This window comes from Archocentrus centrarchus, chromosome 13 (genome assembly GCF_007364275.1).
Source record: "Archocentrus centrarchus isolate MPI-CPG fArcCen1 chromosome 13, fArcCen1, whole genome shotgun sequence".
Taxonomy (NCBI): Eukaryota; Metazoa; Chordata; class Actinopteri; order Cichliformes; family Cichlidae; genus Archocentrus; species Archocentrus centrarchus.
The window spans coordinates 34,466,861-34,485,792 of NC_044358.1; the positions used below are offsets into that span (position 1 = coordinate 34,466,861).

General features: G+C 42.1%; 1 protein-coding gene across 1 annotated transcript; it reads right to left on the reverse strand.

The window, feature by feature from the left end:
* Nucleotides 1-1,775: 1,775 nt before the first annotated feature.
* Nucleotides 1,776-18,025, reverse strand: sgcg (sarcoglycan, gamma). Its single transcript, XM_030743430.1, has 8 exons — nt 17,800-18,025; nt 12,115-12,316; nt 11,515-11,619; nt 7,148-7,235; nt 6,209-6,328; nt 4,441-4,513; nt 4,127-4,250; nt 1,776-3,266 (listed from the first exon to the last, which is right to left on the reverse strand). Exons 2-8 carry the CDS (start codon nt 12,307-12,309, stop codon nt 3,099-3,101), a joined length of 873 nt encoding a protein of 290 aa, XP_030599290.1. The 5' UTR covers nt 12,310-12,316; nt 17,800-18,025; the 3' UTR covers nt 1,776-3,098.
* Nucleotides 18,026-18,932: the final 907 nt, after the last annotated feature.

Below are 18,932 nucleotides of genomic sequence, written 5' to 3' on the forward strand. Positions count from 1 at the left end.
TTATAATTGTGTATTGACAGTAACTGTAATGCTTCAAATGATTGTTTTATATGTTTTTGTACAGTGGTGGTTACAGACTCACCACCTCCATGTATTTGAATTTGGAGTTTTAAGTAATTTGCCAAAAAGACAAAGTTATAGATGAATTTGACTGAAAGCATCACTCCTGTCATGTGAAAAAGTTTAACTAATACATCCCATGATTCAATATCATGTAGAACTTCCTTTGACTTCATCAGTCTCTCACATTGTTGTAAAAAGAATTTTGGCAAATGTTGGTTTTCTCCAAACATGGTGCTGTGTATTATGGCCAAACATCTCCACTTTGGTCTCGTCTGTCCAAAGGACATTGTTCCAGATGTTTTGGGTTTTTCAGATGTGACTCAACAATCTAAGCTGTGCTGCCATGTTGGTTTTAGAGAGAAGAGGCTTTTTTCTGGCAACCCCTTCCAAACGAACCGTACTTATTCAGTTTTTTCCCCTAATTGCACTGTCATGAACATTTAACATGCGGAGGCCTGCAGAGGCCTAAGATGTGGGGGGGGGGGGGGGGGGGGGGGGGGTTACAGCTTCTCTGAGAATTGTATGTTTTAACCTTGGGCAAATTTGCCAGGATGTTCACTCATGGAAAGTGGCTTAAATGTTTTCCGCTTGAATAATCTTTCTCACTGTAGATGATGGACTTGTTTGGAAATGACCTTACAACCCTTCCCAGGTTGATGAGCAGCAACAGTTGCTTTTCTAAGATCATTGCTGATGTCTTCCTTTTTGGCAATGTGTTAACATGCATTGAACTAGACACCAGACCAGCAAACTGACGCAAAGTGTCAGTTTGCGGGTGTGTGAGCAAAGGGTGCTCACACTTGCTGTTGATCAGTTAATTAAATGCATATGATCAGCAGCACCTGGCTGCAACTGACCCTCGTAATTCCTATGGAAACAATAAGAATGTACTTAGTTTTTCACAGGACTGCATATCTATATGTGTATTTAAATTTAAGATATCACAGTTATATCCTCATCGTGAATTGTGGACGAGAAATTCATGAAGTGACAGTCCTGTTTTAAGAATAAATGCTCCTTTTTTTCTTTTTCTTTTTTTAGCTTTTTAAAACTTTTGTATGATTTTGATAATCTTCATTTTAAATAGTAATATTTTGCATTAAAACTGGGAGTTCCTAAATTTACAAATATTCTCTTGGAATTCAGATTTATATAATAACTATGTTTATTAAGTTACCATAGCTGGTACAGGTAGCTCAGATGGGGTAAAAAGTTGATTTGTGGAGTTAATTGAAGGGTTAAATTTACACATCCTAAAACAAATCCATTTTTTGAGGTGCCGTCATGTTACTGCAGTCCGAATGCTCTTAAAAAATGAATGTTGAATTCTTCCACCTTTACAAGTCACAAGACAGCGTATGACTGATGCCATGACCAGGAGAGCTGACATTAATGGTATCCCCACATGTGGATGTGTGCAAAGGTCATGAATGTGCTGCAGCATGCACACTGTGATCCACTGAATTAGCATAAATTTGGTCTGGTGTGAGTCAGTCAGCTTGGCCATTGCGGTGGTACTGCAGAGCATTTCCACTAGAGTGCATTACAGATCCATTAATTTAGGTCAGGATATTAAACCGTATAAACCAGCAGACAGCTTAAGTGCATAGCAGCTGGTCAATGGCATTTTTTTTTTCCTTAGGAAGATTCAAATAACATGAGTACACGTTATAGAAAAGCAAGCGTGTGAACATTACAGATGCTGACAGATGTAGAAGAATAGCACAAAGTTTATTCAACATACAAAATAAAAACACACATTGCACACTATCAAAATATCTCAAAATTGCAAATGAACTACCTAAACAAGACTAACAACCAAAACACAACGCCATGAGATGTGAACTGTTCTAAAACAGTGATGTAAAGATAAACTGGTGCCAAACTCAGTGCAACTATCACTACAGCATACTGTTTGTTTTTTTTTGACATAGTGAACTGAAAACCTTTTGTTTTGTTTTTGCTTTCTTGTTGCTGAGGTCAGCAGTTATGATGCATTAGTCAACTGGCTGTAAGTGGAATTTCTTAACAGACCAAGTCAGCTTAGCAGCAGGAAGTAGCTGCATAATTACATGCTTACCACAGGCCAAACAACGAGTGGCTTTAAAACCTGGAAAGAACCCAACATGTGGCGTGTGATAGCTGCTGCCTGTCTGTTTGACAGCAGGACTATGCACAAAATACCGAGACAGACTCCATCAATTTTGGTGGAGAGGTGGGGCACAGGCAAAGGAAGAACCCATGACATTTTGGTGCGGATCCAGACCACTCACTTTAAAATTGCAAAAACAATGCACTGGCATTGGCCTTATCAGAGAATGTGCTCTCAAAGTGCCTTTAGTAGACACACATGTGAAGCTTCATTAGTAACACTTTGTGGTGCTATATGGACCTCAGTCCCAGTAAAGCAGCTGCGGCAAAATGAGAACCAAGTCGGCTGCCTCATCTTGCATCTGAATTTGAATTTTAAAAAAAGAAAAAGACAAATTATACAGCATTTCTGTTTGTCTCCAGTTAAATAAATACATGCTAAACACCAAAACACAACATACCAAGGGCTTGGAGGGATTGTATAAAGCAAAATAAATATTTCAATAACACTTTGTTGCTGTTTCAGGGATTTATTTTTCAAATTTTCCAAGCCCTTGATATGCGTCACTTTCATTTATTGCACCACAAGATAATATTGCATAGGATGTAAGCTGTAACCAGCTCCTCATTGCCCAGCCATGACACTGTGTGTATAAAAAAGAAAAAAAAATTATCCTCAAAGCCCTGATGCGGAAAAAATTTAGTACTGAGAGCCAATTTGTTTCAGTTGAATGGTCAGAAGTTCATAAATGCAACTAAAAGAATTCATTTCATGTATGCCACTAGGCATTTGTATTTTTACAGGCCTCGATGTGCCAGTGGGATCCTGTTAGAACCACTGTGGTATAAAGAATTAAGGGAAAAAAAAAATGGTTGTGCTTGTTGCCTCCCAGAAGATGCATCTTCTGAGACATGGAAAAATCGATGACCTTGTCAGACTCTACCTAGCACTCCTGATTATCGCTGCAAGTGGAAGTTCTTCCAGCCTTGGACAGGAAGAGCTTTCCGCTGGGACAGACACAGACCTCGTAGAGACCCTGAGCATTTCCAGAAACTCCTTCTTCGCTCTTGGGCAGGCGCGGCATGCGCACCGTCTCAGCATCCAGCACCAGCTGTACAGCAGACAGCACGGAGAGCAAGGACGATTAAAGGAGAACAACAAAGATCCACTAAAGGGAGCAATGAAATATCACCCTGTTTCAGTCTTTTTGCTTTAGCAGAGTTCATGCATGCGTAATCAGACACAGTATGGAGGGAGCTAAAGAATTATCCATTTAATGCCTCACCAGTGTATGAGGACATCACCATATAATAAAAAGGTGTGGCAGTAAATCAGCTTAAAATGAGAGAAATGTGAGCATTCAAGTTAATGCAGATTAGCATGCAGTTATCATCCCCACAGCAGAAAAGAAAGATGAGGAGCGATACAGCCTGCAACTGCTTTGGTCATATAAATGTTCTAATCTACTGAGAACGATGAAAAAAAAGGTCAAATAAGTGCTCGTGATACAAATGCCTCTCATGTGCTTCAGCCAGTTTGCTGCACCACAACCATTACCACAAACACTAACATGGAAACGGCAAACCACTACCCACAACAAGCCTACAGAGCCCAAAAAAAACAAAAAGAAAGAGAAGATGAGATTTTCACTGCTCTTTTTCGTGGCTTGGAAGAAGTTTTCTATGACTGTATTTCATTCTATAGATGAAGTAAAGAAAAAAAAAAAACAGCATTTGAAGTGCCGTCTGTCTGTAAGGTGTTTTTGGACAAAAATGTTCAGCAGCTGGAAAGAGCAGAGCTTGTTTCAAACTGCACTCCAGCGCCCAGGTGTGACCCGCGAGATTATAGAAGTGTAAAGCAGCATGTTTGCTGGAAAAGCATGCTCTATATATTCCCTCGGCCGTCTAAAGAAAAAGCGGGCCTGAAGATGGCGTGTAGCAAACAGCAGGAAGTGAAAAGTGGTTTTCGTACCAGCCCTTCTCTAGACTGCAGAATGACATCCATGTTGGAAGCAGCTTCAATGTTGCCAGCCAGAGCTTTCATAAAAACTCCTTTCGGTGCATCCATACTGAGAGACCGAGTCGGGGACTCCAACCTAAACAAACACCAGCTTTAAAAATATGCCCATTTTATCTGTTTGCGTGTTTATTTCACCTGAGCAACACTGTCAAACATTCATTCCAGACTTGATTTGAGATAGTAAGACTGAGCCTTGACACGTTATGTTATTAGCAGATTGTTCTGAATAAACTGATAATATATTATTCGATGCCTGAAATGCTCACCTCAGCTCTTTCAAAAGTTCAGATCTCAGCTGAGGCACCTCTACTGAATGCTGGAACAGTGCTCCTTCAGGACCTGTACACAAAGATACACACATTAAGATCTGTTGGCTCAACATACACAAAACATTTTTAAGGAAACAATCTAAGTAGCTTTGCTGACAATGGCAATGGTGCAGTGTTGGCCAGTTCACCCCTTTATCCCATACTTAAGTATTTTAACACTACACTCACCAGCCACTTAATTAGGTATCCCTGTTCAACTGCATGTTAATGCAAATATGTAATCAGCCAATCACATGGCAGCAACTCAATATATTTAGGCATGTAGATCTGGTCAAGATGACCTGCTGAAGTTGAAACTGAGCATCAGAATGGGAAAGAAAGGTGATTTAAGTGACATCGAATGTGGCATGGATCCAGCCGGCCTTCAGTGGGTTCCAGTTGTGGTGTAGTGGTGTGGGGGATATTTTCTTGGCCACACTTTGGGCCTCTCAGTACTAACTGAGCATCATTTAAACACCACAGCCTACCAGAAGATTATTGTGACCATGTCCATTCTTTTAGGACTACAGTGTACCCATCCTCTGATGGCTGCTTCCAACTGGATAATGCACCATGTCACAAAGATCAAATCATCTCAAACAGTGAGTTCACTCTACTCAAATGGCCTCCACAGTCACCAGATCTCAACCCAACAGAACACCTTTGGGATGTAATTGAATGGAACATTCACATCATGGATGTGCAGTCAACAAATCTGCAGCAACTTTGTGATGCTGTCATGTCAACATGGACCCAAATCTCTGAGGAACATTTCCAGCATCTTGTTGATCAATGCTATTAAGAATAAAGGCTGTTTTGAAGGCAAAAGGAGGTCTGACTTGGGTAACTAGCTAGGTGCACCTAATAAAGTGAAGGTAACTGCATAGATCAAAAACATCAGGTTTTGTGATATACACTGTCCTCAGAGGACGAGGGCCTGTTGACTGTAATCCTCAAATATTCATCTCAAAGCACTGCATTGCTGTTTAAACTGCAGAATGCTTCTTTGTGTAAAGATTTTTTTTTTTTTTTTTAAAAACAAACTGAGCGAGGCGAGTTGTCTGAAAATTGACTTGAAAAATCAGGCAAGAGAAGAGAGATGGAGAAGAGAAGGAGACAGATGAGTGCAGAGAGAAACTGGATCCAAACACTGCAACATTTGGAGCCAACTGTGAAAGACGTAAACACTCCCACAAACACTGAGAGTACAGAAGCTTTGTTTGGAGGATTTTTGGAAAAACAGCTCGTGGAGAGCTGCTGCCTGCTGCTCTCCGTGGATCAAACTGACCCCGGGCGTTATGAAGCTATCGACTGACACTCTGTTCAACATTAATCAGCCAACGCAGCGTGTGGTCAGCGGCACACATCAACATTAATACGACACACTGGAGGCTGAGAGACTCAGAATGAGAGCGCAGAAATATCCCTTCAACCCTTTGTTGAGTACTATACAGTATTGTGGTCTGTTATTTAAATTTTTCTGTACTCTCTGTGTACTTAAAAGATATCCATGCACTCAGCTTTATGAGACACGAATGATTAGGAAAATGACTGTGTTGTCTTTGCCCTTGGTTGCTGGATTGTTGAGCAGATATTTTGCCATCAAACAAAATTGCTCCTGCTGAGTCCACATCTGTTGTTAGTATTATCTTTATTTTTTTTTTTTCTCCAAAACCCTTCCGCCAACAGGTTTGCCGCAAACAGCAAGTAGCGGCCATTGGTATACCTGTGACTCGTAGTTTGTCTGGCCCAATCTCAGCCCTGTCGCCATCTGCAGTGAACAGCATGTTGTCATTGTGCGAGTTAATGAGCAGATTTCGAGTGTGTCCCTGAGCCTCTTTTGGACCTGGAACAACAACAACAACAACAACACCACCTGAAGGGGTTTGGCAATAAGACATGTGTAAAATGTAACCATAAAAATCTATCATCATTCTCTTCCTGTGATTCAGTTTGATGTGCTCAGAGAATATAAGAGACACATTCCCAATTTAGAGCAGTGTAGAGGTGAAAGGGGAGAGAAAACAGCCACCCGCTGATGAGAACGCATGGATTAAAAATGAGTAACCCTATTACTGCTTCAGCCTGAAAGGTAACTCATCTGAGGTTATTTCACTTTGCCCTTCGCTCCTTCAGGCCCGAGAGAAGCCAATCCAAAGCATGCAGATCACTCAGTGAGATATTTAACCTCTGTCAGGGCCCACAACTGCGAACAGACATGCAGCCTTCCCTAACAACCATTTCAGTTTTATTCACAGAGGCCCGAGAGTATGCAGGCTATGCTTTTTATGGCTTAATGATCAAGGACACATAACGGCACTGTGGAACACAACAATTTGCTGGCCTTTTAATTATGACAAAATCCCCCAACGTGGCAGTCGGTGAGCCATAAAAAGACGTGCAAATATGATCCTCGGCCGGCCTTAGGCCCTCTTGTGTAATACAGAACGATCCAGAAGCAACGGATAGAGAAAAAGAATGCTACATTTAATGGATTTTAAATGGAAATCTAAGAGATTATAAATTGAAATATGGCCTCTTGTCACTGCTAATGCTGGATGAGAAATCCCTGCAGTGCACCAGTGTCTTCACTGTCACTCTCATACATCAGCGGGATGTGATGTGTGAGCGCCGCATGTGTCTGCGTGTACATGTGTCCTCTCACCCACAGATATCCTCCCTGTAACGTCACCGTTTTCATTGCGGGCATTAAGGGAAACATTTTCCGACGAGTGCACTAGAAGTGAAGAGTCCTGTGGAGAAGGAAAAGAAAAAAAAAAAAAAGATTACCATAATAACAGCCTGTGCTAAAATACAAATCTGCAACAGAAATGATAAAAATGATAATTATTTACATGCATTAACTTGGACAAACACGTATTACATGAGGTTTTTAGGCACGCTGGCTCTGCAGATGGTACTACTGGTTCACTGGTCAGGCCACTTCACTCCACACTAACTGATGGATTGCAGAGACATTGATGATTCCCTGAGGATAACTCCTACTGACTTTTATGGCCTGACTCTAATGCTGCCATGAGGTTGATAATGTGGGGTTATTAGACTATCAAGACAGCACTGCAAATTAACATCAATAATAATAAAATAAAGTTTATTTGAATAGCACCTATCAAAACCAGCATTACTAAGCGCTTTACAAAGCACATAATATATGTATATAAGTAAATCTTCAACAGTGATTAACAATAAGATACTGAAGGTCAGCGCTGCTGAGACAAGCCGAGGAGCCCTGACAGCAAACACTCACTCGCCTTTAGTTTTTTAAGCATGAGGTGGAACAGCTGGCAGGTTCCTGCCCGAGGATCTCAGGCTGCTCATTGGTTCCAGTCTATTCCAGTGTCTTATTCTGAAGCTAGGTCATGAAGGGCATTAACCTCTTGAGACCCTGTGTCCTCATATGGGGACATTACTTTTTGGCTTTTCTGCACCTTATACGTCATTCTGTTCAATAAAGTGTTTTAAACTTTGTAAAACTGTGGTAACTTTATTGTGTTACACTGTAAAATAAACCATATGTGGATCACATGAGGACATACTTTTGAAAATTACTCTCTGTTGAAAGATTATACTTAGTTTTTATACTTGTCGGGTTCAACTAATACCAAACAGCTAAAAGAAATAAAAAATTCATCCCACACATGAGCTCAGGTCTCAGGAGGTTAAAAGTAATGACTAAAGTCCTAAAGCTGAGTCTAAAGCAAATGGACAGCCAATGTAGAGCCATGGACGCTGCTGTACAATGTTTTTGTAAGAAGTCTTGCTGCTGCATTTTTAACTGGTTGAAGTCTATAAATGTATGTATTTAATTCATGAATTTCATATGGATACTTGTTAAAAAACAGAATAATCTAACAAAGAGGAAATAACAGCATGAATAATAATTTGCGTGTGGCTGAAGCTGAATATCGATTGTATTCTAGCACTACTCCTCAAATGGTATGGTCATCACTGGGAGAGCTGCATGTTAATGGTACAGCAGTGGAAAGATACACAATACTGCCAAAGGGATTCACTCACTCATCCAAATCATTGAATTCAGGTGTTCCAGTCACTTTCATGGCCACAGGTGTATAAACCAACCACCTAGGCATGCAGACTGCTTCTACAATCATTTGTGAAAGAATGGGTCGCTCTCAGGAGCTCAGTGAACTCCAGCGTGGTGATATGATGACACCTGTGCAACAAGTCCAGTCATGAAATTTCCTCGCTACTAAATATTCCACAGTCAACTGTTAGTGGTATTATAACAAAGTGGAAGCGATTGGGAATGACAGCAACTCAGCCACGAAGTGGTAGGCTACATAAAATTAGTGCATAGTGCACAGAGGTCACCATATTTCTGCAGTCAATCGCTACAAACCTCCAAACTTCATGTGGTCTTCAAATTAGCTCAAGAACAGTGAACAGAGAGCTTCATGTTATGGATTTCCATGGCCGAACAGCTGCATCCAAGCCTTACATCACCAAGCACAATCCAAAGTGTCAGATGCAGTGGTGTAAAGCACGCTGCCACTGGATTCTAGAGCAGTGGACACGTGTTGTCCGGAATGATGAATCATGCTTCTCCATCTGGGAACCCGATGGACGAATCTGGGTTTGGTGGTTGCCAGGAGAACGGTACTTGTCTGGCTGTATTGTTCCAAGGGTAAAATTTGGTGGAGGGAGGATTATAGTGTGAGATTGGTTTTCAGGAGTCAGGTTTGGGCAGCACAGTGGTGCAGTGGTTAGCATTGCTGCCTCATATTGAGAACGTCTGGGTTCGAATCCACGTTGGCCTGGGCCAACGTGGTAGTCCAGGTTCCTCCCACAGTCCAAAGTCATGCAGTTACTGAAATTAGGTTAATTGGTGATTCTAAATTGCCCATAGGTGTGAATGGTTGTCTGTCTCTCTGTGTTAGCCCTGCAACAGGCTGGTGACCCGTACAGGGTGTACCCCACCTCATGCTCTATGATAGGCTCCAGCCCCCCATGAACCTGAAAAGGATAAGCACTTCCAGTTAAAGGAGCTCTTAATGTTTCAGCATACCAAGACATTTTGGACAATTTCATGCTCCCAACTTTGTGGGAACAGTTTGGGGATGGCCCCTTCCTGTTCCAACATGACTGCGCACCAGTGCACAAAGGAAAGTCTTTAAAGACATGAATGAGTGAGTTTGGTGTGGAAGAACTTGACTGGCCTCACCTCAACCCGAAAGAACACTTTGGGATGAATTAGAGACAGCGAGCCAGGCCTTCTCATCCAACATTTGTGACCTCACAAATGCACTTCTGCAAGAATTGTCAAAAATTCCAATAAACAAACTCCTAAACCTTGTGGAAAGCCTTCCCAGAAGAGCTGAAGCTGTTATAGCTGCAAAGGGTGGGCTGACATCATATTAAACCCCATGGATTAAGAATGGGTATCACACAAGTTCATATTCATGTGAAGGAAGAAGAGCGAATACTTTTGGCAATATTATATATGTATCTGTATAATGTGACCAAAGGATAAAACATAATGAAAATGGAAAGGTCTGAGTACAGAACTCTGTGGGATTCCACATGGGGTAAACCAGAAATGTGGTGCAGAGCTGTCCCACCAGTGTTGCAGCTTCTCAATCAGAAAACATTCCCATAAGCCTCTGCAGCACTTAGCCTGATTCTCATGAGCATGCTAGCATGCTGACATTAGCATTTAACCTAAAACACCATAAAGTAGCTAGCTCGGCAGTAAACTCAAGAAGCTTGTTGCCATTTTTTGATAAACAGTTATTTATTGTGACTTAAATTAAGGATAAAGATGACAACAAATAATAATTCTGCTATTAATTTTGTTTCTTAGTTCATCAAGATGTTTCCTCTCCGTCATTTATGGCCTCACACATTAGCATTTACAGCTGTCGACGTGGACTATCCTACAAACTCTTGACTGATATATTATTAATAGTTATTATTATGATCAAGCATCCATAAGGAGGAACTGAGCATCCTAATGGAGGAGGATATTCACCAGCCAGACTGAAGCATTACTGACCAGTCAGTGTTATGAGCTACTGTTTATTAACCCTGAAAAATAATGCATTATTACCAGGCTGTTTATTATTTTACCTAAATATTTTCACAGGATATGACAGCAAGTAATTGGATTTGTATAAGTAGACATAACAAAACACACACACACACAACACACACACACAACACACACACACACACACACACACACACACACACACACACACACACACACACACACACACACACACACTGTCATAAAATGTTTAAATGAGGCAGCTTAGCAATAAATCACTTCTGTTGCTTTGTAGCTGTGGGGAAGACATGCTTCTAAAAATGATCTAGGAAAGCAAGTTTTCACGTAGAGGGCAACAGGATGTCTCTCTAAGCACTGAATCACTTTAGAAATCCATAGAACACATTAGAAAATCTGTCCATCCATAAATGAGGAATACATTGCCTTTTTAATGAGGCCCATGAAGCAGAAAGAAAAAATTTGCTGCTATGAGCAAGAAAAGCCATAACATGTAAACAACTGCAACAAAGTGTTCCCATCTGCTGCTAGCAGGCGGGCCATAAACTACTTTCCACCACAAATATCCCTGAGGTTAATGGAGAGCTCAGCACACCACCACGTGCACTGTGTGCAACTGCCAAATCCAGTTTGTTCTGACACATCTCCTAAGAAAAAGTACTGACAGAAATATGCAGCTCTCTCAGTGCAGCTGGATAAAAACTGCCTGAGTGTCTGCGAGGAATTAGATTTAGATGATAAGATGACGTGCAGTCTCCACACACACTTGAGTTTAAGTTTGGTAAACAGTGAGATGAAATAATGGCCAGGCCACCAGGCTACTTAACTGAGCAAACAGAGGTTTGAGAATGAACTGGGAAGAAGCAGAAAAAGGGAGCAAAGCAGGGAGTAGACGAGGAGGAGGGGGGGGGGGGGGGGGGGTTATCACAGAAGAATGTGGGAAGAAGAGCAGGGGGGAAAAAAGTTTGAGTTCCTGATTAGCTTACTTCTCTGCTGTGGATCTCCTGAGCATAGACAGGGAAGAGAAACTCAGACTCGCCCTCCTCCAGCTTAACCCCATCTGCATGTACTTGTAGGAGTCCCATCCCCTCCTGTGATCAAAATGAAAGCACAGGGTTACATATTTAGACAAAGACATGGCAAGCTAGAAGGCGAGGAATGTCTTGAGTTTCCAAGAATAAAATGCACCGAACAGCGTTCCTCTTAGGTCTTTGTCTAAGGTCTCCACCATAGTGTGTGCATGTGTGTATGCAAGGGTGTGTGTTGGTTTGCAGCCCTGTCATAATCCACAGTTACCATCTGGACTTGAGACAGAAAGCTGACAAGTCTCCATGAAATAACAAACACATTTAGTCTCCTGTTCAGACAGCCAAGTAGCACTTAATGATGAATAATACTATTGCTTCTAGTCATTATAATAATAAGCAGGTAATAGTCACTATATTAAATGATGAGGTAATCAATAAAAGTTTATACTAGAGAAATAAACATAACCCATTTGAAGAGAGCAAATAAACAAACAAACAAAAAAAAACAAAAAAAACAACCCCAACTGAAAACAGTGTCCAAATGTGAGCCATGCATACCGTGTTGAACCACATCACCCTGAGGATCCAGATGGTGAGGGCAAAGTTGACCACCAGGATGACAATGAGCAGCAGCACAAACAGGTAGAGACAGCGCTTCCTCCAGCCATAGATGCCAATCTTGTAGAGTTGGTCGGGCACCGGCCTGGGCGTGCTGCTGCCCTCGGTGGTGGTGACATACTGTTCCCGCACCATCTGTCGCCTGCCCGCAACACATAAAGACAGGTACACAGGCAATGGAAACAGATGTTAAAAAGTAAAAAAAAAGAACATGCCACAGAGACGGTGTTTGTCACGGATCAAAGATAATAGACCCATGGAACTGATATAAGTTTAAAATAAGTCTGACTGATCAATGAGAATTATTCCGACAAAACAACTGTGAACTTGAGACTCATTATAACATCGCCTTTTAAATGATCTGGTGAACCTCTTGGTGTCCTGTAAGCTCTGTATTTGGTCTCCACCAATGCCTGAAGGACATATCACAGCCGTTACCCTCTAAATGTGCTGTTACACGCCTTATCACTGTGTGTCTGTCTCCCATCTGGCGCTGGGCAGGATGTGAAGACTGTGTCAGGGCATTCTTGCTGTAAAAATCCTCCTTTGCAGATCAAAACACAACACGGTGACAGAGGTGAGATTTGCTCAAAGCAGGAAAGTTTCCTTGAATCCTGAAAGTTGCTATAAATCTTTATAAAACTGAGGATGAACTGTGGAAATTCATTAACAGTTTCTTTGTCTTGGTTTTGGTTAAAATTAAAATAAAGTTAATATGAAAATATTGATTGCAGCAGTGTGAGAACACAGAGCACCCAGAAGAGCAACACACACACACACACACACACACACACACACACACAGAAAACACTAAATTAAGTTTTGCACACTGAGAGCCTTCTGACTTCTTCATCGCTTCATGGGTTTACAAGTGAAACGGTGCAGACAAGAGCTTTCATCAGACCCCTTTTACAAAAGTCTCAAAGCAAATCAAGTGGCCTAAGAAGCATCTCGTGTGCAACTAATTGGTTTTGCTGTTAATTAAAGCAGTTTCAAGTCTGCAGCTATAGTAATTAATAACATCCATCCATCCGTTTTGTCAACCACTAATCCAACTTAAGGTCCAGGGGGACAGGACCGGAGCCAATGCCTATCCCAGCTCACACAGAGTGAGAGGCGAGGTACACCCTCTCTACTTGTTATTAGGCCGATATAAAACATCTATATGTATTTCCTGAACTATCTTTCTGCCATTTCAAGGAAATGACAAAACTTCTCTTTTTCTTTGCACTGTTACAATATAAGTTGTCTGTCTTTAGTATGTATTTTCCCTCCCTTTTCCCTTTCCACTACAGTAGGACCTTTTTCTCACCATCTACATTCATATGAAAAAGAGTTACAGTTCTTCTCAAGTGGAAAACATTCAAGGCAGCTGGCAATCTTTCCAGGGGTGGATGTCCCAGCAAATTCACCCCAAGGTCAATGTGCAGAGAAATTGTAAAAAAACCAAGAGCTAGATTTCAGACTCTGCAGGCCTCAGTTAGCATGTTAAATGTTAAAGTTCATGACAGCACAATTATAAAAAGACTGAACAAGTATGGCATGTTTGGAAGGTTTGCCAGGTGAAAGGCTCTTCTCTCTAAAAGGAATGTGAAAGCATGGCTTAGGTTTACAAAGTTCCATCTGAACAAACCACAAGACTTCTGGAGCAATGTCCTTTGGACAGATAAGACCAAAGTGGAGATCAAGCACTGTGGTGGAGGGGTGATGATTTGGGCTTGTTTTGCAGCCACAGGTCCCCAAATTGGACAAGCAGGCTGGAGCCTCTCCCAGCTGTCATAGAGCATGAGGCGGAGTACACCCTGGATAGGTCACCAGTCTATATCAGGGCTAACACAGAGAGACAGACAATCATTCATGCTCACATTCACAACCTATAGTCAATTAAGAATCGTCACACAAGCTCCACACAGAAAGGCCCCAGCCAGCCAGTAGACCCTCTTGCTGTGAGGCAACAGCGCTAACCACTACACCACTGTGCTGCCCATACCAAAGTATTCTATCTAGTCCATCTGGCTGACATCTAAAGCCTGGGGTTGTGCAACAGGACAATGATCCCAAGCACAGCAGCAAACCTACAACAGAATGGCTGAAAAACAAAAGAATCGAGGTGCTGCAATAGCCCAGTCAAAGTCCAGACCTCAACCAGATTGAAATGCTGCGGTGGGCCCTGAAGAGCGCTGTGAAAAAATGAATGCCTGCAAACCTCAATGAACGGAAGCAATGCTGTAAAGAAGAGTGGGCCAAAATTCCTCTATAACAATGTGAGAGACTGATAAAGTCATACAGAAAACGATCGCTTCAAGTTATTGTTGCTGAAGGTGGTTCTACAAGCTACTGAATCACGACGTGTGATTAGTTTGTCACAGGACTGCACAGAGTGCTGTGGAAACACTCTTTTTCATGACTGTATAATATTCCCATGAATGTTACCATATAAAAGATTTATAAAATGAAAAACCCGGGAGATCCAAATGCCTCAAATCATTATGATATCGTCAAACAACAAAACATGTTAAAAAAAAAAAACAAAACATTTTTGATATTGTGGCTGGTCTCTTTCTGATTACTGAATTGAGACTAGCAGTGACAAATTCTACAGAATCCAAGGTATCAAGGTTTATTTCACTACTTTTTCAGTTTTTATGCTTCATTATATACATGCACCCTACATAATAACAGCATTATATAATGCCTGGTCCAGCAGTCTACAGCATGATTCATGAGCCCAAAGCTCACACACGGAGCTACTGGATAGCTGGCTCTTTGCACCAATGGAAAACTTGACAGAATTTCCAGCAGTTTTTCAAAAAGGCAAAGGCAAAGAAAAATGGCATTTATTACAGAGGCTGAGGCTGTACTTTCTGGCTACACAGCAGCAGACCATAAGTGACAAAAAACCAAGTCGAAGAAAGTCAGCATATTTCAAACCACAGCCGGCACTATAAGTTATGACACGATGGTTGTTTTCTGTATTCGGTTCACCGAAGTGCAGGACTGCAGAACCTGCGAGCGAGCCCCCCAGTCAGCACATTTGAACCATATGACACAGTGACAAGAGAGAACCTCCAGGGGGAGATTTCACAGTGGTTCGAGGACGGCGGAGCGAGGGAGCGCAGAGCCTCCGAGGGCTGCAGAGGAGTGGTGTTTCTTTCTATTGATTAATCTGCATTAACAACCTGGAGCGAGCTGCTTTCACTGAGGAGCAAGCCTGGAGAAAATGCTGTCAGTCGTAGACTATTATGAGTCAATGAAACACCCAAAAGAGGCAGAAACGCAAAGACAGAATGCAGATTTCTCTAAGATGCAAACTGCTCTAAATCTTCATCAGTTCTTCAGAGCCACCACATCTCAGTTTTATGGGAAAGTTATCCAAACACAGATGTATCTGGGTTGTCTCAGCTGTGCTTTCTGGACTGGCCCAGATGAAAGAAGCGAGGCTGATTTACATACAAGACAGATGTTACATCTTACTGTCACAGCAAAGACATTTTCCATCATGTTAAAAGAGCCACTTTTCAAGCCCAAAAGCAATTCTTCCCTGACATTACCAGATGTTCAGCCGAGCACATCATCCCACCGTAACTCCCCCTGGGCCGATGATGATGATGATGATGATGATGATGATGATGATGATGATGCAGGCAGGGGAAGAAAAGCTGAGCATACAGTGACGAACTGTACGAGCAAAGAGGCTGCGCTGCTGTAAATAATGAAGGTAAACATTGTTCCACCCTCACACCGAGGAATGATGAATGAAAGCAAACACGCTCTCTGCAAAGGGGTCTGAGCTCTCTGGGGTCCAGGAGAACATACTTCACAGACATGATAATAAAGGAAAGCCGGTTGTTTCTTGCTGTTTACAGTAAACGCAGGGAGAAGGCACTGTGGCATAGAAGGCAGATAGTATTTCTGTGTCCTACCACACGGTCTGCAAGCCTAGCTGTGATGAATAGCGTTTATTTCACAATCAAACAAATGCATGCTGCCAGCAAAAAGAAGGGAAAATAAGACTTTTCCACAGGAGGAGGAAAAACTTGTGTGAAAGGCTCTTTTTTTTTTTTTTAGTCTCTATCTCACCTCATTTATATTTATTAATCACAATTGTGAGAATAAGTCATAATGATAAATTGAATGCCATCAATACAGGAGAGCAACAGCAACTTTTAGCATCAGATGCGAGCTGCACCATGGTTTAACTCTGCCAGATCCGTGAGCACGGATTCTTGTTCTTTGAAGGGAGATCTCCACTGAGGATTGGGGGAGAAAAAAAAGGAGCCCGAGCAGTCAGACGCTGTTTAACTGACTGATTCCAATATCCCCGCGCTGCGTCTATTAACAGCCTCAGATCCATTGTGTGTTAACATGTTGATCAGCTCAACTCTTTTGTACTTTTTTGGGCTGAATGAGCAGTGAGTGAAAGAGCTTTGGCTTTGTTCATTATGACGTTAATGAATGTGATCTAGCCCAGTCTGATTACTTTAAATGAAAGCATTAAGAGACCATCAGCAGCACGAGGAGGAAGCAGCTTTGAGGCCAGCTCTTTGAAGGGCGTCTTCCAGCTACAGTTTCTGTGCTACCACCACAGACTGATCCTTCCATAGCAACCCAAATAAACACTGCCCGAACAGCCTCGCTGCGAGGGCCAGGAATGCTCAATTTATGGTCGGAAATTCAATCTGACTTAGAGAGAAAAATGTTTTTGTCAGGTCTTTATTTTCTAAGATTCCTTTTGATTGCTTCTAAATATAAATGATCAGAAAAAAAAAGTTTCATAGGTAGTGTGTGGAGCTCTGATACAATCCTTTGCTCCAGGCAGGTCCATTTATCCTCGGGCATCCTCTCAATTAACCTTAAACCGGTGATGTTCGATGCCTGGCTCTGTCTCTGACCTCTGAATGAGAGCGAGGGCCGGGTCAGACAGGCCAACTTCTCACTTTCAATCCACAGGGTCCGGCTGTAATTGAGAATCCGGGCTTTCCTCTGAGCCGAGGCTTGACCTGACAAAACGCCAGAAGTTGCACTAAGTTAGAAAAGCTCAAAATGCTTCTAAGGTGGAGGAAGGACTCTGTGGACTCTGAGCGAGGGGCGATCAGAAACTGAGAACGGGGCTGAGTGTTTTAGTCTGTCTGCGTAGTAAGGAGGCCGGTGTCATGTCTCCACTGCGCTGTGATGCCTTTACTTCTATAAATAGGACACAACATTGTGAACTAAATTTTAAAAAGCACCAGAGGAAACGAACAGAGACACAAACTACCGCAGGTATAGCTAATGAATATTAAAAAGAGACTAGGGGATTTCTCAGAACACATAAAACATTAGTGAGTAGCTCTTTTGCACAGTTAGTTTAGTATTTCAGCTCTGTTGGCCATGTATGGTAAAACACAGGGCAGCTGGCTGACTGAAAGCTGACTAAAAACAGTTTCCAAATCCAAAACTACACCTGTGAGGACTGGAAAGTAAACTGAGCTTACCATGAGACGCAAAGAAGGACAAAAACTGTATATACGTGCAGTGGGTGAAAGGCTGCCTTCATAAACTGCTTCAACTTCACCTTAAAAGAAGGTTGTTAAAGACACAAAATGACCAAATGACTATTTCTGCAATCAGAGGCGGAGTACTCACGAGACGTGTGTTGAGGCACAGCACTCTTCTTTCCAATGCAACAGTAAGCAGAGCTCGGGCTGGTACAAGCAGCTTGAGAAGCAGCAGTGCTTGAGCTCCTCACGCGTCTGTCAGCCACTCAACAGCTGCGTGCCATAAATCCAGCTCTAGAAGTGCCCCGAATAATCACCACGAGACGGCGCTCCCACTGCCCTGCATTCCCACTCTGACTCTGAGCTCTGACTCCCTCTGCCTTTTTAGCTGTACAGATATTTGAATATCATCAGAGTGTGTATAAGAGAGAGAGAGAGAGAGAGAGAGAGAGAGAGAGAGAGAGAGAAGCATTAACCATCAGTGGAAAGGCTGAATCTCTCTCTCTCAATACACACACACACACACACACAGAGAGAGGGAGAGAGAGAGAAAACCGTCACATAATGAACAGAGCATTTGTTTGTCATGCAATCCACTGAGTCACTTTCACTGCCCAACCCAGAGAAGCAGCGCAGCCTAATTTGAGACTTCAGTCATGCCTCTCGGTATAAAGTGAAGCTGGTCTTTCAGATACTGTAAGCTCTGCTGGGTGACAGCAGGACGGGTGGACCTTGAAGAGGGCAGTCAGTAAGTGAGAGGGGAAGACGTTCAGCAAACACAGCAAACTTGTGGTTCCTGATGTGGAAATTGTTTAATGATCCTTGAATATATCAGTGAGTTTTGTTGTTTTGTTTTTTTTTAAACTGTAGCTATGTATGTAAATAAATATCAGGAACTCAAGGTCATCCTTCAGTATGACCGAGATACAGTGAATATGAACAGTGCAGAGTGTCTTCAAATTGAGGATAACACATTCCACTATGAAACATTTACCATATATACATTTTGTATAAGTGCTAACATCTGATAACAGTTAGTGGCAATATGAGATTTCCACTGTGAAGACAGGGGCAGCCACTTGATGTTGCTGATAAACTGAAGCTTATCTTTAGTGAAAGGTTTAAAGAGTCAGCCCTGGAGCTAAATGCTAATATTGTACTCTGAGGAGGGCATAGCAGAGACATCTGTGGCCTGAACACAAATAGGAGGAAAAAATAGATTTAATGGAGGCTTCTAGCAGATCTGGTTGCACAGACTTTGGCTACACATTTGACATGTCA

What these genes read in the sequence shown, in the direction of transcription:
- sgcg (XM_030743430.1), bottom strand. Translation starts at nt 12,309, where the DNA reads ATGGTGCGGGAACAGTATGTCACCACCACCGAGGGCAGCAGCACGCCC. An exon ending in AGGAGATCCACAGCAGAGAA is followed by an intron (nt 7,236 to 11,514) that starts GTAAGCTAATCA and finishes CCTTCTCCACAG; the next exon opens with GACTCTTCACTTCTAGTGCA. An exon ending in TACAGGGAGGATATCTGTGG is followed by an intron (nt 6,329 to 7,147) that starts GTGAGAGGACAC and finishes TTGTTGTTCCAG; the next exon opens with GTCCAAAAGAGGCTCAGGGA.